The sequence below is a fragment of the Mesocricetus auratus genome, unplaced genomic scaffold (genome assembly GCF_017639785.1).
Source record: "Mesocricetus auratus isolate SY011 unplaced genomic scaffold, BCM_Maur_2.0 Super-Scaffold_100006, whole genome shotgun sequence".
NCBI classification, from domain to species: Eukaryota; Metazoa; Chordata; class Mammalia; order Rodentia; family Cricetidae; genus Mesocricetus; species Mesocricetus auratus.
Window position 1 is genome coordinate 9,606,191 of NW_024429190.1, and position 25,837 is coordinate 9,632,027.

General features: G+C 44.9%; 1 protein-coding gene across 2 annotated transcripts; it reads left to right on the forward strand.

The window, feature by feature from the left end:
• The first annotated feature begins 8,449 nt into the window (after positions 1–8,449).
• On the forward strand, positions 8,450–24,659 carry LOC101837114 (histone H2A.V). 2 transcript variants are annotated; one of them, XM_005086776.4, is made up of 5 exons: positions 8,452–8,577; positions 12,205–12,282; positions 19,480–19,593; positions 23,515–23,644; positions 24,321–24,659. In XM_005086776.4, exons 1-5 carry the CDS (start codon positions 8,575–8,577, stop codon positions 24,380–24,382), a joined length of 387 nt encoding a protein of 128 aa, XP_005086833.1. In that variant the 5' UTR covers positions 8,452–8,574; the 3' UTR covers positions 24,383–24,659. The 2 variants fall into 2 exon arrangements, with proteins under 2 accessions (XP_012981231.1, XP_005086833.1); XM_013125777.3 differs by lacking the exon at positions 19,480–19,593 and having other exon boundaries at positions 8,450–8,577.
• Positions 24,660–25,837: the final 1,178 nt, after the last annotated feature.

Consider the following 25,837-nt stretch of genomic DNA (forward strand, 5'->3'; position numbering starts at 1 on the left):
TACAGTTTGAGGAGAAGCAGAACACCCGGGAATATAATGCTGCAGCTACAGCCTGTGTTCAGGGAGATGAGGTTTAAAGAAAGGCCTGATGGGGTGTCACTAAAGGGAACCTGGGAGTAAGACTCCACCCAGCTAACCCTGTAACCTGTAAAAGGGAAGCTTATGCAACTGAGGAAAACACCAACAGGTCAAAGCTGAGCAAATGTAACTCAAGAAAGGGGCCAGGTTCCAGCACAAGCAAGCATGACTTGGTGGTGGCAGGATTGGAATTGTGGGATCTTCCTCTGTGGCTAAAGAAAGGCACTGAAGCCAGGCATACGGTAGACAAGTCCTCAATGGAGGCCTGGAGATGCCATTGCATGAAACTGTGAACATGAAGCCTGGATTTTGTTGGATGTCACCTCCCTCTCTCCCCCAACACATACGCAAGATGTTAGAGGTTTCAGAGCCATGGGCTATCTGCAGAGGAGATGTGGGGACACCAGACCTTGAGCAGAGACCCACTTCCCCTTCAGCCTGGGAGTAGGCAGCTGTAAGACAATGTTTACTAAAAACATGTTTACTAAGAACAATACAATGCCCGGGACAATAAGTTTCTGGAAAAGGCCTGCACATGGAAACCGCCCTGACCTCGACCTTGTCCAAAGACTAACCGCCTCTTCTGACACGCCCAGATCAGTTTTTGGTGTCAGGCAGAACCAGCCAGGGGAGAGGAGAGAGCAGAAGCTTCTCTGGAGGGAGCTTTTCTTAGGAAGTTTTCTTGAACCTTTTTGGGGCCTGCTTAAAGTTTTCTTTACATCGTTGAACGAGTCTCTGTGTTGTCAATCCCCGACACCCTCCGCACGTTCTCGGACACAGGCCGCGCGGCCGACAAGACAAGGAGAGCTGCAAACAGATGTGGAAACAGCCCAAGAGAGAAAATGTATTGTTGTCAGCAAAGCTAAAAGGAGTAGGAAATGCAAAGAGCAAGCCTTTAAGAAGCCATTTGACATCAGACAGGGAGTTACAGGATTTGAACTTTGTCCTGCTGTCCTGTTTTATTTCTCCACTGTGCCCGGCTCTCCCTTTCAGGATGGGGATGAATATTTGGTGCCATTGTATATTGGAAATACATAACTTGCTTTTAATTTTAATTTTACAGAAGTATCTAGTCAAGAGGTTTCCTTGTGTATCAGGAGACTTGGGTTTTTAAACTGTGTTGAGACTATGGGAATCTGCCGGGCGTTGGTGGCGCACGCCTTTAATCCCGGCACTCGGGAGGCAGAGGCAGGAGGATCTCTGTGAGTTTGAGGCCAGTCTGGTCTACAGAGCGAGTTCCAGGACAGCCTCCAAAACAATACAGAGAAATCCTGTCTCCAAAAACCAAAAAATGAAAAAAAAAACAAAACAAAACAAAAAACTATGGGAATCTTTAGAGTTGAATTAAATACATTCTGCATTTGTTAACACTTATGGAGGGGGCAGGGAGGGACTAGACGTGATGGTTTGGATGACAATGGCCCCTAGTCTCACACATTTGAATGTTTGGTTCACAGTTGGCTGTTTAGGAAGGACTGAGCTGTGGCCTTCTCAGAGGAGGTTTCCTGAGGGTGGACTTTAAGGTTTCAAAGGCCCAGCCAGACCCAGTCTCTGCCTCCTGCTTGCGGATCAGATGTAAACTCTCAGTTACTCCCCAGCACCCGTCTGCCGGCTGCAATGCTCCCACCATGATGATCATGAGCTCACCCACTGAAACCGTAAGCAAGGCCCCAACTGAAGGCTTTCTTGTGTAAGTTACCTTGGTCATAGTGGTTTATTACAGCAGTAGAAGAGTAAGACAAACTAACCTCATATTGTGAGTCAAAATACTCCCTTTCTCCCTTAAGTTATCACAGCAACAAAACAAAAAACAAATAAATAAATAAATAGCTAAGACACCTTCTTAAGTAATTTTTGTTAACTATTAAGTTTTATTAAGTATTTGGTTTTTAAATTTTTTTATTCATTTTACATACCAAGCATAGTTCCCCACCACCACCACCCCCTTCCACTCCTCAGAAAGGGTAAGGTCTCCCATGGGGAGTCAACAAAGCCTGGCACATTCAACTGAGGCAGGACCAACCACATCAAGGTTGAGCAAGGAATCTTACCATATGGAATGGGCTTCAAAAAGCCAGCTCATGGCCAGGCGTTGGTGGCGCACGCCTTTAATCCCAGCACTCGGGAGGCAGAGGCAGGTGGATCTCTGTGAGTTTGAGGCCAGCCTGGTCTACAAAGCGCGTTCCAGGACAGCTTCCAAGACAATACAGAGAAACCCTGTCTCGAAAAACCAAAAAAAAAAAAAAAAAAAAAAAAAAAAGCCAGCTCATGCACTAGGGATAGATCCTGGTCCCACTGCCATGGGCCCCACAACAGTCCAAGCTACAAAACTGTCACCAACAGAGAAAGGACCTGGTTCAGTCCTATGCAGGCTCCCCAGCGTCAGTCTGGAGTCCATGAGCTCCTGCAAGCTCTGGTCAACAGTCTCTGTGGGTTTCCCCATGATGATCTTGACACCCCCCCCCCCGCTTGCTCATATAACCCCTCCTCCCTCTTTTTGACTGGGCTCCTGGAGCTTGGTCTGCTGCTTGGATGTGGTCTCTGCATCTGCTTCTATCAGTTACTGGATGAAGGTTCTATGATGACAGTTAGGGTAGTCACTACTCTGATTACAAGGAAGGCCAGTTTAGGCACCCTCTCCACTATTGCTAGGGATCTTAGCTGGGGTCATCCTTGTAGATATCTGGGAATTTCTCCAGCATCAGGTTTCTCCCTAGCCCTGTAACGGCTCCCTCTATTCCAATATCTCTTTTCTTGCTCTCCCATCCCATCCCTCCCCCAACTCCAACACCCCATTCCCTCATGTTCTCATCCCCCATCCTGTTGATATCCTGCCTTCTCCCTCTCCCTGGGTTCTGGTCAACCTGGCCCTGCCCCTACTCCCGACTCCTCTCCTTTTCCTGCCCCAGTGGTTTCTCCTCAGCACCCGCCTGTCACTCTGCGCCAGCCCTCTCCTGGGCCTGAGCCTTCTCTTTAGGGAACCTTTCCTGGTCCCAGGGTCCCTCTAACCCTTGGGTTCTCTTCCCCACCCTGGGATGGCTCTTCTCCAGGTAACCTTCCCTCTCCTGGGCCTGAGCCTTCTCTTTAGGGAACCTTTCCTGGTCCCAGGGTCCCTCTAACCCTTGGGTTCTCTTCCCCACCCTGGGATGGCTCTTCTCCAGGTAACCTTCCCTCACCTGGGATCTATCTTTGACGAGTGGTCGCTCCTGGCTGTGCTATTTGATATCCTGGCAAACTGACAGCTCAAAGGCTGTCAAAGGTTGCATGGCTACGTTGTGTATGATTTAAGTGGCTGCATAAGGACTCTGCATGCAGAAACCATGCAGACCTGGGGCCATGTGGAGCCGGGCAGCGGCAGCTCCATGACTCCAGTTTCAACGGGCCCCAACTGCTAAGCCTTGTTCTAACCCACCCCCTTTCCCTTTAAGCAAGGGCTTCCCACTGTTCCTTTCTGTTTCCATTCTGCTCCGGATCAGTTAGCACCTACCCCTCCCTTCCCTCCCTTTCCCAGTGAATTCCATGTGGGTTTGTTTAGTTTGGTGGTTTGTGTTTCATTGCCCAAAACTGCAGCAAAGAACAACACATCCCCCCCTTTATCACCTCCCCCCCCCGTTTATCCAGGAGATCTCATCTATTTCCCCTTCCCAGGGTGACCCATGTGTCTCTCTTAGGGTCTTCCTTGTTACTTAGCTCCTCTGGAGCTGTGGAGTGTGGTATTGTGGTCTGGTTGTCCCTTACATCTAGTATCTACTTATCAATGAATATATATTGTGTTTCTCTTTCTGGGTCTGGGTTACCTTACTCAGAATGATTTTTTTCTAGTTCCATCCATTTGCCTGCAAATTTCAATGTCATTGTTGTTCACAGTTGAATAATACTCCATTGTGTACCACATTTTCTCTATCCATTCTTCAGGTGAGAGACATCTAGGTTGTTTCCAAGTTCTGGCTATTACAAATAATGCTGCTATGAACATAATTAAGCAAATGTCCTTGTGGTGTGAGTGTGCATCCTTTGGGTATATGCCCAAGAGTGATAATTCTGGGTCTAAGAAACTATCATACTGATTTCCAAAGTGGCTGTACAAGCTTGCACTCCTACCAGCAATGGAGGAATGTTCCCCTTACTCCACATCCTCTCCAGCATAGGCTGCCATCGGTGTTTTTGATCTTTGCCATTCTGAGTGGTATAAGATGGTATCTCAGAGTTGTTTTCATTTGCATTTCCTGATGACTAATGATGTTGAGTAATTCCTCAAATGCCTTTTGACCATTTGAGATTTTCTGCAGAGAATTCCGTTTAGATCTGTACCCCATTTTTAAATTGGATTAGTTGGTATTTTGATATCTAGTTTCTTGAGTTCTTTATATATTTTGGAGATCAGCTCTCTGTCAGATGTGGGATTGGTAAAGATATTTTCCCAATCTGTGGGCTGTCGTTTTGCCTTATTCACCATGCCCTTTGCTTTACAGAAGCTTTTAAGTTTCATGAGGTTCCATTTATTGATTGTTGCTCTCAGTGGCTGAGCTGCTGGTGTTATATTTTGGAGGTAGTCCTCCTTTGCCAGTGCGTTCAAGGCTACCTCCCACTTTCTCTTCTATGAGATTCAGTGTGGTTGGATTTATGTTGTGGTCTTGGATTCACTTGAACTTGAGTTTTGTACATGGGAATCGACATCCAGTTATGCCAGCACCATTTGCTGAAGATCCTATCTTTTTCCATTTTACAGTTTTAGCTTCTTTGTTAAAACTCGGGTTTTCATAGGTGTGTGAAAAATGTCAGGGTCTTTAGTTGAATTCCATTGGTCCACCTGTCTGTTTTTATGCCAATCCAAAACCAAGTTTTGTTTTGTTTTTTTTTATGGCTATGGCTTTATAATAGAGCTTGAGGTCAGGGATAGTGAGGCCTCTGGAAGTTCCTTTATTGTACAGGGTTGTTTTAGCTGTCTTTCCTGGGTTTTTTGTTTTTTCCATATGAAGTTGAGTATTGTTCTTTCAAGGTCTGTGAGGAATTGTGTTGTGATTTAAATGGGGATTGCATTGTATCTGTAGATTGCTTTTGGAAAGATTGCCATTTTTTGTTTGTTTTTTGAGACAGGGTTTCTCTTTATTGTTTTGGAGCCTGTCCTAGAACTCGCTCTGCAGACCAGACTGGCCTCGAACTCACAGAGACCCGCCTGCCTCTGCCTCCCGAGTGCTGGGATTAAAGGCTATGCCATCAACACTCAGCCCTGTGTATTCATTTTTTATAAGTTGCTTAATGGTCCACAACACAGATATGCCAAAAATTTATCCTATTGTCCTTAAGAGTTAACCTGCAACTCATGAATAAACAAATTATTGAGGAGTTTGGCTGCCTATTCTTTTATATTGATTTTGTGTTTTTCTCACTTAAAATTATTTTATTTTATGTGTATAAGTGTTTTGCCTGCACGTATGTGTGTGCACCATGCACATGCAGTGTCTGTAGAGACTGGAAGAGGGTGTCAGAGTCCCAGGAACTGGAGTTACAGATAGCTGTGGACCCTTGTGTAGGATTCTGGGAAGGAAGGAAGGAGACAGCACATTTTGTTTAGAGGTTCAGGCGTCATCTGTTGAAGATTCCCTGTTGAGTTGTATCCGTGCTCTCGTTAAATGGTCAACCTACCATGAATGCGCGGGTTCATTTCCAGACTCTGGCCCATTAGTTTATAGCTCTTTTGGACATACTCCCATTTTGATTACTATAGCTTTGTAGTCTGTTTTGGAATTAAGAAGGGTATGTCCTCCAATTTGGTTCTTTTTCAATTTCGTTATTTTAAGTCTCTTGCATTTGTGTATGAATCTTAAGATTTCCTCAACAGTAGCTGCAAAAAAGTGAGGATTTTGATGTTATCTTACTACTTTTTCACCCATTCTTTTGTATGACTTTTATAACTTTGAGGTCAACTTGGGCTACACCTTCAGTTCCTGGTCAGCCTTAGCTGTATCCTGAAAGACCTTATCTCAAAGGAAAGAGGAGAGAGAAACAGGGAGGGGGTAGAGCAGTTTAGCAGGGAGAGGCTAACTTAAACATCTAAATAACTTTGAAGGGAACAAGGCTGCCAGATCGAGAGAGGCCATGGCAGGAAGGACAGGGAAGAATGAAGGGAGTCAGAAGGGTAAAAGCTGCCGGGAGGGACTGAACAGAAACTGAAGAGTCTAGGGAGGCAAGAGTTTAGGGCCAAGGATTTCAGTGATGAGGTCAAAAGATGTGACACTGACCACATATGCCTGTAACCCCAGAACTGGGTCAAGAGATAGATGGTCGTGAGCGCTTGCCGGCTAGCCACAATGGCCAACTTCAGGTTCAGTGAGAGACCGAAGGGGATACAGTGGAGTGAGACAGAGCAGGACACCTGACATCCTCCGCTCATCTCCCCACATGTGCACAGGCTTTCCTACATGTGGACCCATTCTCCCACACATACCCACGATCCTTTAAAACAGGTAGTGCTATCTTCAAATTTAGTAGCCCCAAAAATAGGCTTGTTGATGTGAAAGACTCTACATAAATCACATGACTGATAAGATCCAGTGAGGTCTTTCCATAGATGGTACAGTCTTAGTGATTTAAGTGTCATTTTTTATTTCATTTGTTAACTAACATTCCTAGAATACTAGGCAAAAGATGACCTGAAAAGAAATTCTATGCACTGAGGAAGACCCTTGCAACGTCTAATGTGTGCTAGGGCCGTACAGAAGGGCACTCCTCTCAAATTAGGGCGTCACCGGAGGGAGGTCTGGGCAATGTCTGCGCGGACACTTTCCCTTCCTTTTTCCTGGAGTCAGGGTCTCCGTATGTAGCCCATGCTGGCCTTGAATTTGTGATATTTACCTCAGCCTGCCTACTGAGTACTGGGATTACAGGTTTGTCCCACCAAGTCTGGTTGTGTTTAATCTTAAAGGAGGCAAGACAGAAATTGTTCTGAGAAAAGCCAAAAGCAAGATGGAGTTTAGGGTGGCGGTAGAAGCGGTGGAAGGCAGGTGAGCAGGGCCAGAAAAGGTCGGGCCTTCAATAATGTGCTCGAGATTTGGGTTCTGTCTTTGTAGGAAGGCAGTAACTGGCTTGTCTTGGCACACTACAATGCCGTTCCCTGGCAGACCAGCATTGTCACTGGATATGTTCTGAAACACAAAGGAGTAGGGATTAACAGAGTGCTGTCCAGTGAACTAACTCAGAAGTCGAGTCCAGTTCTGTTTTCTGAGCGCATTGTTCCATTCATTTCTATTTCATTGACCCCTCCTCCTCACACTTCCCAAAGTCACTTAGAAGATCGTCCCTTCCTCATCTAGAATTCAAGAGACTTTTTTTCCGGGAAGGCCAACTTCTCCCAGGTTGCTTCTTCTGGAATAACATAATTCAAAGTTTGGGACAGAGATCATCTACCTGGAGGTCAATTTCTAAAAACACTGGCTTGGGAAAACCCAACCACAAGAACTAAGTATCAAAACAGAAAGAGTAGAGAATTATTTTGCTCGCAGTGAACTCCTAGAACGAGTCTGTGCGCAGTGAACTCCTAGAACGAGTCTGTGCGCAATGAACTCCTAGAACGAGTCTGTGCTTCCTACCGCGAAAAGAATAAAGCGTTTGAAGCTGGAACCAGAACGAAGTCTTAAGAATTCTGATGGGCAGCCGGGCGTTGGTGGCGCACGCCTTTAATCCCAACACTCAGGAGGCAGAGGCAGGTGGATCTCTGTGAGTTCGAGGCCAGCCTGGTCTACAGAGTGAGTTCCAGGACAGGTTCCAAAGCAATACAGAGAAACCCTGTCTCAAAAAACCAAAAAGAACAAACAAATAAAGAATTCTGATGGGTTTCATACAGAAGATTACGTTCTCCTCTTCCAAATAGCCCAGGTTCAATAATGATGATGATGATAGTAATAGTAATGAGGCGTTTTAAAGTAGTTTGGACGGTCGACGATAGCGAGAGAATTTTACTACATGCTGAGTGCGACTCACACGTGTTCCTAAATTTTCACAACAAGTTCCGCACTTTAGCCCCCTCCAAACAGTAGACGAAAAACAAAGCAAACTAAGGCGGATTAGCGGACTCTGAATGGGCGGGAAAGGCACAGCTGCGCCGGATCGTTCCCGGACTCCCGCCTCCCGCGCTGCCGGCCGTGTTGTCGTTGGCTTTCCTCCTCTCTCATTGGTTGGCGCTTCTGTTCATCAGACTCCGCGCCCGGAGAGAGGCGGAGAGCGCGTCAGTGTTGGGGTTGGAGGACCCGCCTCCCAGTGCCGTGTGCAAAAGCAAACAGCCGTTAGGGAGGCGGTGCCGAGAGGGCGGAGTCCTGGCTAGAAGGAGGCGTCCAATTGGCCAGCCGCCGAGGTTCAAATGAACAACGCGAGCGGCTATTGGTGGCAGCGTTGCGAGGCGGGCCCGGGGCATTGTCCGGCTCCGGCAGCGGTGGTCGGGCTGCGAGAGCCGGGACAGCGGCGGCGCGGGGCGGCAGCGGGCGGCGCGCGGCCGAAACCATGGTGAGTGCGGGGTCGCTCGGGGAGTCGGCGCTCGGAAGCCCCGGGCGGCGCCTCCACCTGTGGAGCCGGGAGTGGGCGGTGTCGCGCGGCCGAGCGGGAGCGCCCGCGGGGGCCGGACTCCGCCAGGGGGCCGCGCCCGACGCAGGAGGCAGAGGCAGGGGCGGGCTCTGCGGCGGCGGAGGAGGTCCTGCTGCCTCCGCGCTGCCTTACGTAATGCCCCACCGGGCATCGCCCCGGTCCTGCCCTGTGCGGCTCGGTCGGCTCGCGCTTTGCACCGGCTTGAGGCAGTCTCCGGGTTATTCCCCGACTTCTTTGTAACAGTTTATTTACGTGGCTTAAAGTATCTTTTCATTCTGCAATTCAGATCTAGTTGGCTTAACAGTATCTTTTCATTTTGCAGTTCAGATCTAGTTGAAAGCAGATTTTAAAAAACAGAAGTGAGTAAAACTTTAGCCCCATTTAAAATTCAGAAGAAGGAGAAAGAGCTAAAGCAACAGAGACCTATTCTTTGCGTCAAGATTGTTAAAGGGGATGACGCTCTCATTTCGGAATTGTATTTATGTCGGCATTCCTGTCTTAAGTATCCTTTCACTGCTACAGAAATGATATGCCTTCCCAGTAAGGAATCTCTCCACACACTTAGATTAATTAAGGAACGGCTCTTTAATAACCCTTGTCCGGCTAGCTAACACCCAAGCAAGAGCCGGCCTTCAGCAGAAGCTCTTACTAATTTATGTACATTTTAGGCATATGCGTTCCTCAGACACTGTCATCCTGAAAATCTCTTTTCGGGTCCCAGGTTACACTTCGAGCAATTAAAACAGAGACTGGAGATTGCAAGTCTGGCCACTTAGGCAGATAGGAGATTTACACAGCAAAAATAATACATATTGCCAGCATTATTGTAAGTATACCAGTATTGTTCTCTTCCGAATAGTTGTTACCGGGGTCATCCTGCCCACCTGACAGAATTATGTTTTTCCTGACAGAGTAGGACTTAATGATGGCTGTGACCCGGTGCTGCCTGCCTGCTTGCGCTGCCAGTCAGATCTGTCCCTGGGTGTGGGAATCTGAGCCTAACTGCCGGTCATAAATCCGTGCTGTCTCCTTTGCCATGGGAATGGAGCCTAATTAGCTGGGTCAATCCTGGTGAATAAACTACTGTATACTAGCATCCCAAATTTCCCTTATCCTTAGTAGGCCTGGTTAGCATACTACTTACCTTTGGGTGTTTTGGAGGCCGTGCTCCTTTAGATAAATTTTGTTTGTTTGTGTCCGAGTTTTAGCTACATCTTCACAGGACAGGTCCCTTCAACGGGTGCTGTTTCCTTAAAACTTAAAGTCAACCCCAGACTATCATTTCTCATCCAGCAAATAATGCCATTGTCATGTGGATATGTCAGGTATTTAGTAGATGACTGTAAACAGATTGGCCAAATGGAAAGTAGCCAAGTTTGGACTGTCACATTCTCAAACTTGGAACTAGAGAAGTTCTGTCAGCTGGCATTGTTATATGCTGATTGTAGGAAATTACTCTGACAAGCAGCATGGGTTACTTGTTTGTAAAAATTAATTTGCTCAAGTAGTTGATTTTCATGGTTATTTTTTTTCTTTCTCAAGTTCTAATGATAGGTTTTCAATATTCACCCAAAAGAACATAAGCATTAACTTAAGATTAATAAGTACTGGAGGCATTGGTTGTCCTTGGTAAAGACTTTTTTAAATTGACAAGAAATAAAAATTTGAATATTAGAGTAATAGCATAGTATCCAGTTTTCAAGTTTTTCAGGAGTGAAATATGTTTCAGTGTGCTCCTTTCCCATGAATAACTTTTTTGGGGGGGGGGGGCTGAGATAAGGTTTCTCTGCGTAGCTTTGTAGACCAGGCCAGCATCAAACTCACAGAGATCTGTCTGCCTCTGCCTCCCGAGTGCTGGGATTAAAGGAGTGCCACCACTGCCCGGCGCCCATGAATAAACTTTTTAAACTGAGACACTTGTCGAAGTCTAACACACAATTTTGGGGATAAGAAATTTTTAAAGTATGTTCATTGTGTATGTAAGGGTGCTCATGGGGGTCAGAGGACCTGTTCTTTCCTTCCACCAGTAAGGCTCAGGTCAAGCAGAGATGGTAAGGTTAGTGCCAGCTACCCTTACCTGCTGAGCCCAGTTTTTATATATTTTCTCTTTCTCAGTCATCAACTATTTTAAATTTAAAGTTGAAAGAATTAATTATATATGGTTTGGGAGATTAGGTTAAGTAGCAGTTTGTTTTTGTAAGGTTTGCTTTTGTTCCTTTTTTGTTTATTTGTTTTGGTCTCTTGGGCTTTTTTGTTTTTGTTTTTTAAGACAGGGATGCTCTGTGTAGCCCTGGCTGTCCTGGAACTCGCTCTGTAACCCAGGCTGGCCTCAAACTCACAGAGCTCCGCCTGCCTCTGCCTCCCGAGTGCTGGGGTTAAAGGCGTGCGCCACCACCGCCTGGCTGGAATGTTTCTTTAAAAGCTGAGCTTCTTGGTCTTGGCCTTTGCTCACAGCAGCTAGCACAGCAATGCCAAAGCTTGGGTGCTCCGCAGCCTTGAAACCCCTAAATTCACTAATGTGACACTTTAAGTCAGCTTCCCTCCAACTTTCAGGACACACATAAATATAGACAAATACAATATGAATGGCCTTAGTCCATTTCCCTATAGTCTTTGTTTCCATCTGCATCCCTATATCATCTTTGTTGTGGGTTTTTTTTTTAAGATTTATTTATTTATTGTGTATACAGTGTTCTGTCTGCATGTGTTCTTGAACGCCAGAAGAGGGCACCAGATCTCATTATATGTGGTTGTGAGCCACTATGTGTTTGCTGGGAATTGAACTCAGGACCTCTGGAAGAGCAGCCAGTGCTTTTAACCTCTGAGCCATCTCCCCAGCCCTGTTGTGTATTTTTAAATGTGTCTTATTCTTCTGAGCCCCACCAGATTGCTGGTTGAATTCTGCTTATAGCATTCCAGGGTTTCTGTGCCCACATCTCCAAACACCTCCACATTCCTCCTGAAAATTAGCTCCAGAAGCCTAGGAGCCATCCAGGTCATGTTTAGTCATGGCAACAACCCCACTCCTGGCACTGAATTTCTCTGTTACTTTCCTCATTACCATGACCAGATATTTGACAGAAAGGTTAAAAAAGGAAGGACTGCTGGGCTGTGGTGACTCACAGCTCTCAGGAGGCAAAGGCAAATGGATCTCCATGAGTTTGAGGCCAACCTGGCCTACAGAGAGAGTTCCAGCAGGATTACACAGAGAAACCCTATCTCAAAAAAAAGGGGGGGTGGGGAGGGAAAGACTTTGGCTTGTTTTAGATGATTTGTTTGAAAAGTTAAATGTTTCTTAAATGCATGAAACTGGCAGGATCAATCAGAAATTTGTAAGACTGATAGATAACTTAAAGTTTGAATAAGTATTAGTGATGGATTGTTTTAATGTGTTAGTAAAAGGTAATATATATATATATTTAAAGTGAGGCAGGAAATCATCTAGATATCTTAAGTTCTTAGTTTTTTACTAGAGATTTTTACCTAACATAAAAATTTTGTGACTTTTTTCTGCATTAACATTTTCAACTCCAAATTGTTTTCATCTAGGCTGGAGGCAAAGCTGGGAAAGACAGTGGGAAGGCCAAGGCTAAGGCAGTGTCCCGCTCACAGAGAGCTGGGCTGCAGGTAATGAGTGAATCCATTCTGTCACAGTTCATTGTCTTCTTTATCTTTGTGATGCATTACCCAGAGATGGTTCATTAATTTCAGAGATGTCCTTTTATGATGATAGACCTTGAACATGAGATTAACTGGTTAAAACTGAAATTATAAAGCAAGCTATTAATTTGTATTTTATAAGAGAACGTGATGCCTTAACAAATTTGGTGGTTTCCTCCCCCCATTAGTATCTGTTCTTGGGCCTGGAAAGCTGAGTTAGTGGTTAAGAATGTTTGTTGCAACCAGGCAATACACCTTTAATCCCAGTATTCGGGAGGCAGAGGCAGGTGGATGTCTGTAAGATTGAGGCCAGCCTGGTCTGTAAGAGAGTTCCAGGACAGCCTCCAAAGCTTCACAGAGAAACCCTGTCTGGAAGTGGGGGAATGTCTGTTGCTCTTATAGAACACCTGAGTTTGGTTCCTAGCACCCATGTCGGAACAGTCACAACCTGTTCCAGGAGATTTCACACTTCTCATACCCACAGACACATATATACTTAAAAATTAAATAAATCTTTTTTAATACCTCTTTTTTCAGGGTTATAACTGTGCTCTCACTCTTAAAAACTTCAAGTGAGTATGCTCTGGTTTCCCTTTTGAGAAAATTTGTAGTGGTTCATTGACTTTCGGGATAGGCTAGAACTAGAGGCCAATATTGGGTTATTGCACTAACTATTCTCTGGATATTTCCCAAAAGACCTCCATTGTAGACTGAGAAGTACGCTGTAACCTTCTAAGTATTTTCAAATTTCATGTATGTGAATTTTTACAACATTAACCTACAGACTCAGATTTTTCTAGATGAGTAAAAATTATTCCCTGTACATAAGGAATCCTTTAAAAGGGGGCTGGAGAAGCCAGGCAGTGGTGGTGAACACCTTTTAATCCTAGCACTTAGGAGGCAGAGGCAGCAGATCTCTGAGTTTGAGGCCAGCCTGGTCTACAAATAGAGTTCCAGGACAGCCAAGACTGTTATACAGAGAGGCCCTGCTTCAAAAGGGAGGGTGGGGGTGGGGACTGGAGAGTTGGCTCAGTGGTAAAGAAGGCTTGCTCTTCTAGAGGTCCAGATTTGATTCCCAACTGTCTCCACTTCCTGGAGAGCTATGCTCTCTTCTGACCTCTTTGGGCCCACAGGCATCTGTGAAGGCAAACACTCACACTCATGAAAATAAAGGTATAGTATGTATTGTTTGTTTGATTTTTGGTTCCAAGATTAGGTTTCTCTATGTAGCCCTGGCTATCCTGAAACTCACTCTATAGACCAAGCTGGCCTCAAACTCAAAGGCCTGACGCTGCCTCCCAAGTTCTAGAATTAAAGGTACACACCACCACCACCACTGCTGCCTGGCTAAAAATAAATAAATCTTAAAAAAAAAAAATAAAACCCAGCTTTACACTTGTTACACTTGTTTGTTTGGTTGGTTGGTTTTGGTTTTAGTTTTTCGAGGCAGGGTTTCTCTGTGTTGTTTTGGAGGCTGTCCTGGAACTCGCTCAGCAGACCAGGCTGGCCTTGAACTCACAGAGATCCGTGTGCCTCTGCCTCCTGAGTGCTGGGACTAAAGGCGTGTACCACCACTGCCCGGCAGGTTTACTTATTTTTATTTTCTGTGTATGGGTGTTTTGCCTGCATATGTGTCAGTATAGCGTGTACATACAGGTCCCTGAGGAGGCCAGAAGAGGGAGTGAGACCCTGGAACCGGAGCTACACATTTGCCACGTAGCTGTTGGAACTAAACCCAGGCCCTCTGCAAGAGCAGCACGTGCTCTTAACCACCGAGCCATCCCCCCAGCCATGTGAAACAGGCTTTAAAGGGGAATTAGGAACCCACGGAGTGCTCGATGGGAGGAGCATTCCTTCAAACTTTACAGCCTGTCCTGAGTTCAATTCTCAGGACCTACGTAGCGGAGGGAGGGAACCAACTCCAGTATGTTCTCATGTTCATGTGTGTGTGTGGCAAGCATGTGCACACATAAATAAATAATTTTTCAGAGAAAAATTGGAAATCCTACTGTGTGATGTTTTGTGTGTGTGTTGTTTTGTTTTTTCACAGCTTCCCTTTGTAGCCATGTTAGACTCCTGCTAAGGTGTGTACCGCCACAACGGCAAAGTCAGGTTTCTTTTGGCAGGGCTAAAACTTGACAAGTGGCCGGCTCGTTGGTGGTGCACGCCTTTAATCCCAGCACTCGGGAGGCAGAGGCAGGCGGATCTCTGTGAGTTCGAGGCCAGCCTGGTCTACAGAGTGAGTTCCAGGACAGCCTCCAAAACAATACAGAGAAACCCTGTCTCAGAAAAACAAAATAAGTAATAAATAAATAAATAAATAAAAACTTGACAAGTGGATAACATGATCTGTGTTACACAGAAGGAAAAAGGATTAAATTCATTGTATTTTCTTTGTTTGTTTTAGGAGGTATTTATTTGAGACAGGGTTTCTCTATGTAGCCCTGGCTGTCTGGAACTGGCTCTGTAGACCAGGCTGGCCTCACACTCACAGAGATCCTCCTGCCTCTGCCTCCCAAGTGCTGGATTAAAGACATATGCCACCACTGCCTGCCTGTCATTTTTATTTGAATTTTATGTGTATGGTTGTTGTGCCTGCATGCGTTTACATCATGTATGTAGGTCCAGAGAAAGCATTGGAACCCCTAGAACTGGGGTGAGCTGCCATGTGTCTGCTGGAAACCAAACCCAGATCCTCTGCAAGGACAGTGTGTGCTCTTAACTGCTGAGCCATCTTGGACAGTTGGGCACTTAGCTTTAAAGCATACATTGTGTGTTAGGGCACTACTTAGGTTCTCGGGTTTATTTCACTCGTAATTAGGCTGTGGCAGCCGTGAAGTGGAGACTGTTGCATTGGTCTCGGGGATAAACAGAGGGCAGGGTGGGAGAAGAGGAAGGGCTGGTGAGCTGACCACATGTGAAGGCTCTTCCCTCCAAATGCCTTGGCACCCACACGATGGAGGAGATACCCAACTTCTGCAAGCTGTGCTCTGACACAAGTAAGTAGAGGCCTAGAGACATGACTCAGCACTTAAGAGCACTTGTTCCTCCTCTAAAGGACTAAAGACAGTCCCTACATACCTTTAGACATCTGTAACTTCAGCTCCTGGGGATTCAGTGTCCTCTTCTGGCCCCCCTGAGTACACATAGACACAAATAAATGTAATAAAATGTTTTAAAGTAAGATGAATATTGGGTTTTAAAAGAATTTAAAAAACATGCATGTAGCTGGATGTGGTGGCACATGTCTTTAATCCTGGCACTTGGGAGGCAGAGACAGGCAGATCTCTGAACTCACAGCCTGTTATACAGAAGAAGTTCCAGGACAACCACGGCTAAACAAAGAAACTTTGCCTAAATAAATAAATGAAGTTGCTGTGGGGGTTGGAGAGAAACTCAGCAGTTAAGAGCACTGCTTGTTCTTCCAGAGAACATGGGTTCAATTCTCAGCACCCAACAGCAGCTACAACTATAACTCTCGTCCAGGGGTGTTAGGCTGCAAAGGCATTCCTGTGTGTGTTTATACAGGCAAAATGAGCGTGGCTTTGTTTTAAAAGTAATCCATGTAACAGGGCGTCTGGTGTTACCTATGATAGCAACTGCTTAAGAGACTGAGGCAGCAGGATTACAAATTCAAGGCCAGTCTGGGCTACATGGTGTGTTCAAGTTTAGCCTGGGAAGTTTATCAATACTCTTGCCTCAGAAAATAAGTAAGTCTGATGTGTGGTACAAAGCTTGTAATCCCAGCATTCAGGAAGCAGAGGCAGGAAGATTTCTGCAGGTTGGAGGCCAACCCACAATCCGTATAGCAATGTCAAAGAGAAAATAGGAAGGGAGGGAGGCTTATCACTTAGAAAGATGCCCAGCATCTTGTGAGACCCTAGGTTCAGTCTCAGTCTCCAGTGCTACAAAAAGAAGCAGCAGCAGCAGCGGGTGGAACGAAAGGCAGCTCCTTCCCTGTCTCCACAAAAGGTTTCTCTAACACTTGGAACTTTCTAATCTAAGACAGGAATTGTATGAGTGCACCGTAAGATTAAATGCAATGCTAGTTACTGCAAAGTTCACTGAAATACATATTTAAATATCTAAACGTGGAAACAAGTCTACTTTTCTAAAGGTTGTTGTACACAGAATTAAGTAGTTTAAGATCATTTATGTAAAATTAATGCTGTGGTTGAGTTTCCTAATCTGAGAGAATAAGAAACACAAGAACATTGATGGTACCTTTCAAAATATTTTTTCCTAGTTTTATTTAGGGGCCAGTGTTTGTAAACAGGGTGTTGTAACCCTTGTTATCCTCAAGTTTGTGATCCTAATGTCTTCTCTCCCCATATTAGATTCCAATTGTATGCCAGCCACTAAGATGTTCTAAGAGGGACGTTTAGTCCTGTATATATAACCAAAGCAAAGCATCGCTGGGCACTTGCCTTTACTCCCAGCTACTCAGGAGTGAGAGACAACAGAATCAAAAAGTCCAGGGCAGCCTGAGAAATGTAGCAAAACTCTGTCTTGTTTTGATTTTCAAGACAGGGTTTCACTGTGTAGTCCTGGCTGGCCTCAAACTCAGAAATTTGCCTACCTTTGCCTCCCAGTGCTGAGATCAAAGGCATATACCATCCACCACCACAGCCACCCCAAAATCCTGTCTTTTTTTTTTTTTTTTTTTTTTTAGGTTAGAAACAATCTAGTTTCACATGTCAATCCCAGCTCCCTCTCCCTCCCCTCCTCCCCTGCCCTCCCCGCCCTCCCTGCCCTCCCCACCAGGTCACCCAGTCCCCCACCCAATCTCTACTCCAATCCCCAGGGAGGGTGAGGTACTCCATGGTGGATCTCCAGTAACTGACATTTCATCCAAGGCAAGGCCTAGGCCTCCCCCAAGAGTCCCGGCTGAGAGAGCCTCCCATATTGTGGCATGGGCACTCAAAGTCTGTTTGTATGCCAGGGATAAATACTACCCAAGGTCCCATAGATTACCTAGGCCTCCTCACTGACACCCACATTCAGGGGGTCTGGGTCAGTCCCTTGCTTTCCACACAGCCATCAATCTGGGGTCCAAGAGCTCCCCCTTGTTCAGGTCAACTGTTTCTGTGGGTTAAACCAGCTCAGTCTCTTTCTGACACTGGATTCCAGGAGTTCAGTTCAGTGTTTGTCTGTGGGTATCTGCCTCTGCTTTCATCAGTCACTGGATGAAGGTTCTGTTTCCTAGACTCTCTGGCAGTGGGATTGTATGCTGGCACTCTCCTGATTCATGTCTAAAATCCATAAATGAGTGAGTACATACCATGTTTCTCTTTGTAAAGATGGTTTCTTCTAGTGCCACTCATTTGCCTGCAAATTTCAAGATTCCATTGTTTTTTTTCCCCGCTGAATAGTACTCCATTGTGTAAATGCCACATTTTCTCTATCCACTCTTCAGTTGAGGGGCATCTAGGTTGCTTCCAGGTTCTGGCTATTAACAAATAATGCTGCTATGGACATAGTGGAGCAGATGCCCTTGTTGTATGAATGTGCATCTTTTGGGTATATGCCTAAGAGTGGAGTTGCTGGGTCTTGTGGTAGACTGATTCCCATTTTCCTGAGGAATCTCCATACTGATTTCCAAAGTGGCTGTATGAGTTGGTACTCCCAATACAGAGAAACCCTGTCTCGAAAAACAAAAAAGACCTTGTTGTAGGGCTGGGGAGAGGTTCAACTATTAGGAGAACTGACTGTTCTTCCGTAAGATCCTGGTTAGATTCCAAGCACCCATATGGCAGATCACAACTGTTCTCCATCCAGTTTTAGGGGATCCAGTGGCCTCTGAAGGAACTAGGCTCACATGTTGTGCACCCATATACATAAATAATTTAAAATAAAGTTTTCCTGGCCTCTAAGGCTAAGGAAGAGATGGTTTGGGTGTCTTGCTATGTGCTAGACAGCAATCCTTACTAAAAATACAAAACAGAAGTAAAGCATTGAGTGTGTGCTTAAGAAAACTATGATTACTTCTGGAGATACTCTTTCCCCTTAAGAATGAGATCTATGCCGCCAGTGGTGGCACACACCTTTAATCCCAACACTTGGGAGGCAGAGGCAGGTGGATCTCTGTGAGTTCAAGGACAGACTCCAAAGCTACACAGAGAAACCCTGTCTTGAAAAAACAAACAAAACACAAAAAATGGTACTTCCCAGAAGCCAAGTTTGGGTTGGGAGAAGTGAGACCAGAAGGCTGAGGTGCATGTACAGGCATTGCAGCACATAGCTGACCTCCCAGTGCTGCAGATGACGTTGAGGCCAGCCTTTACATGTAAGCTATCTCAGATGAGTAAGTAAATACACGTAAAAGTGAGGGTTTCCGGATTCGTTTTTAAAGTTTGCCTTGAAAAATGGGTACCTAGATAGCCAGCAGAAAGGAAGTCACTGGAGTTGTTGAAATAATAAACTGGAGAGTGGGGCCTTGGGATGTAGCTATGTATTGGAGTCCTTAGCATGTGCAAGGCCTTGGGTTTTATTACCAGCACCCAAAATTAAAGCATACATAAACAACCAGATTAGATGGTACAATTAAGTAGGACTAGGAGACTTTGGAAATGAGAAAGTTCTCTCTCAAAAGGAAAGCATCACAATGAAAGAGTGGGATTGATTTGGGTTGGTTGGTTGGGTTGGTTTTTGTTGTTTTTGTTTTGTTGGGGTTTTTTGTTTGTTTTGTTTTTTGAGACAGGGTTCCTTTGTGTATCCCTGGCTGACTCGTTCCGTAGGCCAAGCTGAACTTGAACTCACAGATCCTCCTGCCTCTGCCTCCCAAGTGCTGAGATCAAAAGTGTGTGCCATCACACACAGCTAAGGGGTTGGTTTTTTCTTAACTATCAGGTGACCTCTTGAAATTGAGGAAAGAACAGAGTTAGGATAAGAAGAGAATGGTGAAGGTTCAAAGTCATGAGACTTATGTGAAAGAATTGATTAGATACAAGTGTGATTATTGGTAACAACATGGTATAATTCTCATTTTTCAGTGAAACTGTTGAGCAAAAGTTCATGATTTGAGGCTGATTAGCAACACGTACATAGAGGCCCTAGGACTGTTAATTACCAAGTAAATTTGGCCTGTAATATCATTAAGCCTTCAGTTACACTCATGCATATATTGTTGCAACTGCAATGCTTCCCAAGACATCTCTTTTTCAGTTTCCTGTGGGCCGAATCCACAGACACTTGAAGACTCGCACCACAAGCCATGGACGGGTGGGTGCCACCGCTGCTGTGTACAGTGCGGCAATTCTGGAGTACCTCACGGCTGAGGTTTGTGGACAGTGTCATTGTGGGGACACGAGAGGTTGCAATGGCTGAGACTGCTGCCATGGGGAGAGTGTTTTTTTAATTGTTTTATTTGTATTTTATGTATGTTTCTGTGAGGGTTTGGATCCCCTGGAACAGGAGCCATAGACAGTTGTGAGCTGCCATGTGGGTGCCGAGAATAGACCCTGGATCCTCTGGAAAAGCAGTCGGTTTTCTTAACCACTGAGCCATCTTTCCTGCCCTTTTTTCCCCCTAAGAATACTAAAGGATTATTGAACTTTGGGTTTTTTTTCTCCCAAGACAGGGTTTCTCTTTGTAACAGCCCTAGCTGTCCTGGGACTAGCTCTGCAAACCAGGCTGGCCTCGAACTCACAGAGATCCGCCTGCCTCTGCCTCCCTAGTGCTGGTCCTTCCTGTCTCCACCTCCAAGTGCTGGGGTTGCAGAAGTAGACCAGCACACTGGCTGCTGCTTTCTTTTCTTTGCTTTTCTAAGACAGCAGCTCGTGCTGGCCTGGAACTTGCTCTGTGTTCTGCTTAGTGTAGGGAGGTTTTTCTTTTTTGAGTTGGCCTGGTAGAGACAGGTAGGACTGGCTGATTGAAAATCTGTGTAGACTAGGTCATCTTGCCAAGTTACCACCCAGTCAATTTTAAAGAGTCCTGGTGTGCTTGGTTTTTATTTGTTTACGTTTAAGTGAAGGCCAGCAAACCACATTTTTAAGTGACATGATAAATACTGTTCTGAGTAAGTGAACAATGAGATATATATGTTAGTCATCTGGCAGTGTTTGAAGCTCCTTGCCCAGCATACATGAAAACCTGGGATTTTTCCCAGCACCCCATAAACTGGGGAAAGTGTAATCCCAGCATTTAAGAGGTGGAGGCAGGAGGATCAGGAACTCAAGTCATCTTGGCTGCATAGTGAATTCAAAGCCATCCAGGGGTAAATGAAACCCTTTCTCAAAAGAACAGTGGCAGGGACGCAATATTCATAAGTTACAGCATGCCTTCTTAGTTTATTAAGATTTCTAAACTAGCGGGGCAGTGGTGCCAAACACTTTAATCCCAGCACTCAGGAGGAAGAAGCAGGCAGATCTCTGTGTTCTAGGATAGCCTAGTCTACAAAGTGAGTTACAGGACAGCCAGGATTGTTACACAAAGAAACCCTTTCTTGAAAGCCCAAAAAGAAAAAAGAAAAAGGAATGATATGGCTGTGCTTGTATGGTGTCCTCTTCTGACATGTAGGCAGAACACTGTATATGTAATAAATAAATAAATCTTTAAAAAAAAAAGAATTAGCAGTCCTTCCCTCAGGGTTACAAGTGAGCCCCACATTCCATTTAGAGAAATTGCTTTGGCAAGACTTCTTAATACGAGGGTCCTGGATCAGCACTTCCCCATCTCTAACCCTCCCCGGGGAAATACATAGGAAGGCATGAAATGCTGGCACTACGTTCCAGACCAAGCAGGTGATTAGCTAGCGAGCACGTCAGTTGAGAGGCAGCCAGGCAAAGCAGAAGCCTCCAGTGTGCGCTCGCCATCAGTGCCATCATTCCAGTGTCCTGCCCAAGATTTAACTCGGAATTCTGGGGAGCTTGAGCTGTGCTGTTAAGACTCAAAAGTTTCATGAGGGCATTTTGATTTAGTTGAGACACTTTCTTCTTTGATTCTGTCCCAGATTCTTAGTTCACTACAGGCTCTAGGAAGATATACATTTTTATGTGCTAGAGCTGTGGCACATAGAATTATAGCTCGCATCCGTCAGTTACCTCTTCTTTATGGTACTTGGGATTGAACCCAAGACCTTATGAGTTAGGGAACCACTCTGTACTGATCTATACTTCCCTAGTCCTTTGGGGGCTTTGTGTTGCTTTGTTATTTTATGTGTTTGGATGTGTTACCTGCTTGTGTGTCTGCTTACCACCTGCCTTCAGTGCTCACAGAAGCCACAAGAGGGTGTCTGGAGTTAAGAACTGTTGTGAACTGCCATGTGGGAGCTGGGAATTGAACCAGGGCCCTGTGGCAGGGTAGCCAGTGCTCCTGGGCACTGAGGCACCTCTCTGTCCCGTCCTTTATTTCTTTGAGGCAGTCTTGTAGGTGGCCCCCGATGGCATTAGACTTGTAGGCCTATCTTAGCCCTGCAAGTGACTGAGGTTACATGTTTCAGTCATAGCTGGCCAGAGTTTTTAGGGTGGAGTTAGACTTCCTCCAAAGACAGCTCAGTGAGAGGGTAGGTACATAAGCTTGTGTGAGGCCCTGTGTGTTTAGTTTTTTTTTTCTTTTTTGTTTTTTTTTTTTTTTTTACGAGACAGGGTTTCTCTGTATTGTTTTGAAGGCTTTTGGTCCAGCTCAGCCTCGAACTCACAGAGATCCGCCTGCCTCTGCCTCCCTAGTGCTGGAATTAAAGGCGTGCGCCACCACCGCCCGGCGTGTTTAGTTTTTTATGCTTCTAATTTATCATCCCCTTTATTAGACCCAGCCTCATTATTAGTTCAATGTCATTGTCACTCTGTCTTAAGTATCGTGTCAGAACTCAAAATGAACCATGAATTCTGGTTTTAGTTTTACACCTGTCTTTTATGTCTTTATCCACCAGTTCAACAAAAACACAGGTGCTACACAGATACATTTTTAAAGAAGTCAGCATATTCTAGGTATTTAAATTTGGAATTCTGATCAGCCAGTGGTGACTCACTTCTTTAATCCCAGCACTCAGAGGCAGGTAGATCTCTGAGTGTGAGGCCAGCCTGGTCTACAGAACTACAGGCTCCTAACCCTGAATTCCAGAATACCCAGAGCTATACAGAGAAATCCTGTCTCATATATATATATATATAGTTTTGTTTTTTGTTATTTAGTAGAGGTAAAATTGTGATCCCTAGCGCCGGGCGTTGGTGGCGCACGCCTTTAATCCCAGCACTCGGGAGGCAGAGGCAGGCGGATCTCTGTGAGTTCGAGGCCAGCCTGCTCTACAAAGTGAGTTCCAGTACAGCCTCCAAAGCTACAGAGAAACCCTGTCTCGAAAAACAAAAAAAAAAAACAAAAACAAAAAAAATTGTGATCCCTAAGCTGAGAGTTTATGTCAGGGGTGATCATTTTTCAGGCTTGACTTTCACTAGAACCTCTTGGAGAGCTTTCCAAACATACTGATGCAGGGGTCACCCTAGACCAGCGAGAGGCCTGAGGTAAGGCACTGGGAGGTTTTGAAGCTTGCCAACATTTGATTCAGATGTATGATATACTCAGTGCTCTGCTTAAATGAGATTGCTCTGTAGCTATTTTTGCTACTTCTATCAAAGAAGTGCCAGAAAAACTGCTGCAGGTAAAGACAGATAACGCGCAGGGTTAGCTGCACAAGCTGGTGCCCTGTAACCCAGAACTCCAGAGACAGGGGCAGGAGAAACGCTGGTCTAAAAGCAAAGCAGCAGTGCGTTGTGGCTGAGCAGAGCTTTGATGTTTCTTGAAATAAGGCTAGGGATACAGCCTAGTTGGTAGATTGTCTAGCAAATCCGAAGTCCTGAGTTCAGTCTTGAGTGTCACATAAATTGGGAGTGTGGTGTACACCTGTAATTCTTGCTCTTGGAGATGGAGACAGAAGGGCTTACAAAGTCATTGTCGAAACTGGTCGTTGGTGGCACACGCCTTTTTCCCAGCACTCAGGAGGCAGAGGCAGGCGGATCTCTGTGAGTTCAAGCCCAGCCTGATCTACAGAGCTAGTTCCAGGACAGCCAGGGCTACACAGAGAAACTTGTCTGGGGTGGAGGGTTGCATGTTTCTCTGTGTTTGTGCAAGGAGGGGAGTCAGTAGGAGGTACTGGGTGTCAAGCATACAGTGATACAGAAAAAACTTACATACAGGAACAGAAGTTTTTCTACATTTGGAAACCTACCGTTTCCTTAATTGTGTTATTTCATGGCTGCTTTACAGGTCCTGGAGTTGGCAGGTAATGCTTCCAAGGATCTCAAAGTAAAGCGTATCACTCCACGTCACTTGCAGCTTGCAATCCGAGGTGATGAGGAGTTGGATTCACTTATCAAGGCTACCATAGCCGGGGGCGGTATGTATTGTTAAGCCCAAATTCTTTCTCATTAATAATCATTCAGATCAGTGATCCTGTGCATTTGAGTGGTTGACTAGAAGCCATATGACTTTAACTCCACAAGTGTTGAGTGTACGATATCTCTGTTGTTGATGAAGGGGCGAACCCAGGTCCTCATAAATGCTACAAGTGGTTAAACAACTAAAACTGAGTCACAACTCGGGACCCACCAGCCTCTTTTCATAGGGATCTGAGTAGACACCTGTTCTATTGTCATGCAGTGCTGTTCTTACCTTAACTCACTCTTTAAATATTCCCACACTTTCATCCTAAGGTTTAAAAGATTTCACCATACATTTGAACTATGCTGGAGAAATCACATGATTCTGGAAAACTGCATAATACGATAGACTTGGCAGGACCAAAATGGTTCTGTATTGGGGATTTGTAAAGGTCTGGGGTCAGTTACTGAATCCTTCCAGAACCTTGTGATGGCTGTGGTTAGCTACAGTTGCTATTCCTAGGCGAGGCTCTTGGGCTCCTGTGGATTTAGCAAGAACCAAATGTGAAAAGGGACTTAAGTTAATTCCATCCTTTTTATAATTGTCTGTTTAGCACTAAAGCATTAAGATATACAGAGTATTATTAAAATTTTTTAAATGTATTACAATATTTTTTTTGCATTTCATTCTAGGTGTGATCCCACACATCCACAAATCTCTGATTGGAAAGAAGGGACAACAGAAAACTGCTTAGGAAGTGATTTAACCAACCTGCTCACCCCCACTGTCTGTAACGGGGACAGAGGACACCAGCAGCATTGAGTGGAATTTTTAAGAACAGTTCAATGGAAAAGCATCGACAATTGCTGTAGACAAGATAAAAGAAACATTTGTATGTTTTTAGACGCACGAAGTTTTTAGACTCACGAAAGTCCCTTTCCCTGTGGTCATGGTCATGTGTTGATTGGCCAAGTTTCTCCCTTGTGTTTTATACAAAAATAGAATTGATAAAACATTTTTTACAAAATGAATTAGCCTCAAAATTTCTTCATGATGTGTTGGAAGTACTTTGCTCACACCTGGTCATGGCTGTGTGTGCCTGCAACCCCAGCATTTAGGAGGTGTGGGCAGGACCTTCAGAGTTCACGGAGACCCTTGCCTACATACTGAGTTCTAGGGCAACTGGTCTACAAGAGAATCTGTCAGCAGACTCTGTAAAAAAAGAAAAATATGTTTTACTCAGATTTTAAGTTGCAAATAAGTCTTTCAGAATAATCTGAAAAGTTGGAAAGTTGTGTACCTTGATTGGTTCTGTGTTGAATCTCGGCTACAGTCAATTTTTAGTAATATACCATCACTTTATTACATGTAACCAAGAAGGAAAGACTTTGTGAGCTAATGCCAGCAATCAGGAGATAAATCTTTATTGCAAGGGTGGTAGAGAAATGGGCAAGTGTGTATTGGGATCAGAATTGGGTACTTTGAATCAGTTGACCCCTATCTGAACGCTCCCACGTGTTGCACCTGTGCTATCTGCTTCACTAAGAAGGATTTTTGTTTGTTTGGTTTGGTTTTTCCAGACAGGGTTTCTCTGTAGCTTTGGAACCTGTCCTGAAACTCACTCTGTAGACCAGGCTGGCCTCAAACTCACAGAGATCCGCCTGTCTCTGCCTCCCGAGTGCTGGGATTAAAGGGGCGCCACCACCGCCCAGCCTCTGAGAAGGGATTTTTATTGCCTCGCATTATGGGTATGATTTCCTCCTATCCATAGGAATGGAATGGCCTGCTGAGAAGGTGGTGAGCTAGTAACAGGACAGCGGAGGCGGAAGGGAGCCTGGCCTCCCCCAGAAATGCTGCTGCTTTACCACACTTCCTGCCCGTGTCTTGGAATTCTAACTCTGATCCCACAAACCTGCAGAACTTAGTCTTTAAAGATGATGTCTAACGTAAAAAGATTTAATTCACTAGTTAATGTTACAGCCAAATTTTTATTTTTCTTCCATTGAAGTCTTTGTAAGAAAGTAATATTTTATGATATAACAGTATCAAAATGATTCTTTTTTTGAAAAAATATTTTATCATGGAAATTCTGACAAATACACAGAAATAAAGAGAATAATACTGGTGTGACAAAGCCATGTATCCCTGTCCTCCTGCTTTAGAGTTGTGGTCAGTTTTAACCATGTCCCCACCTGCCACCACCAATGGA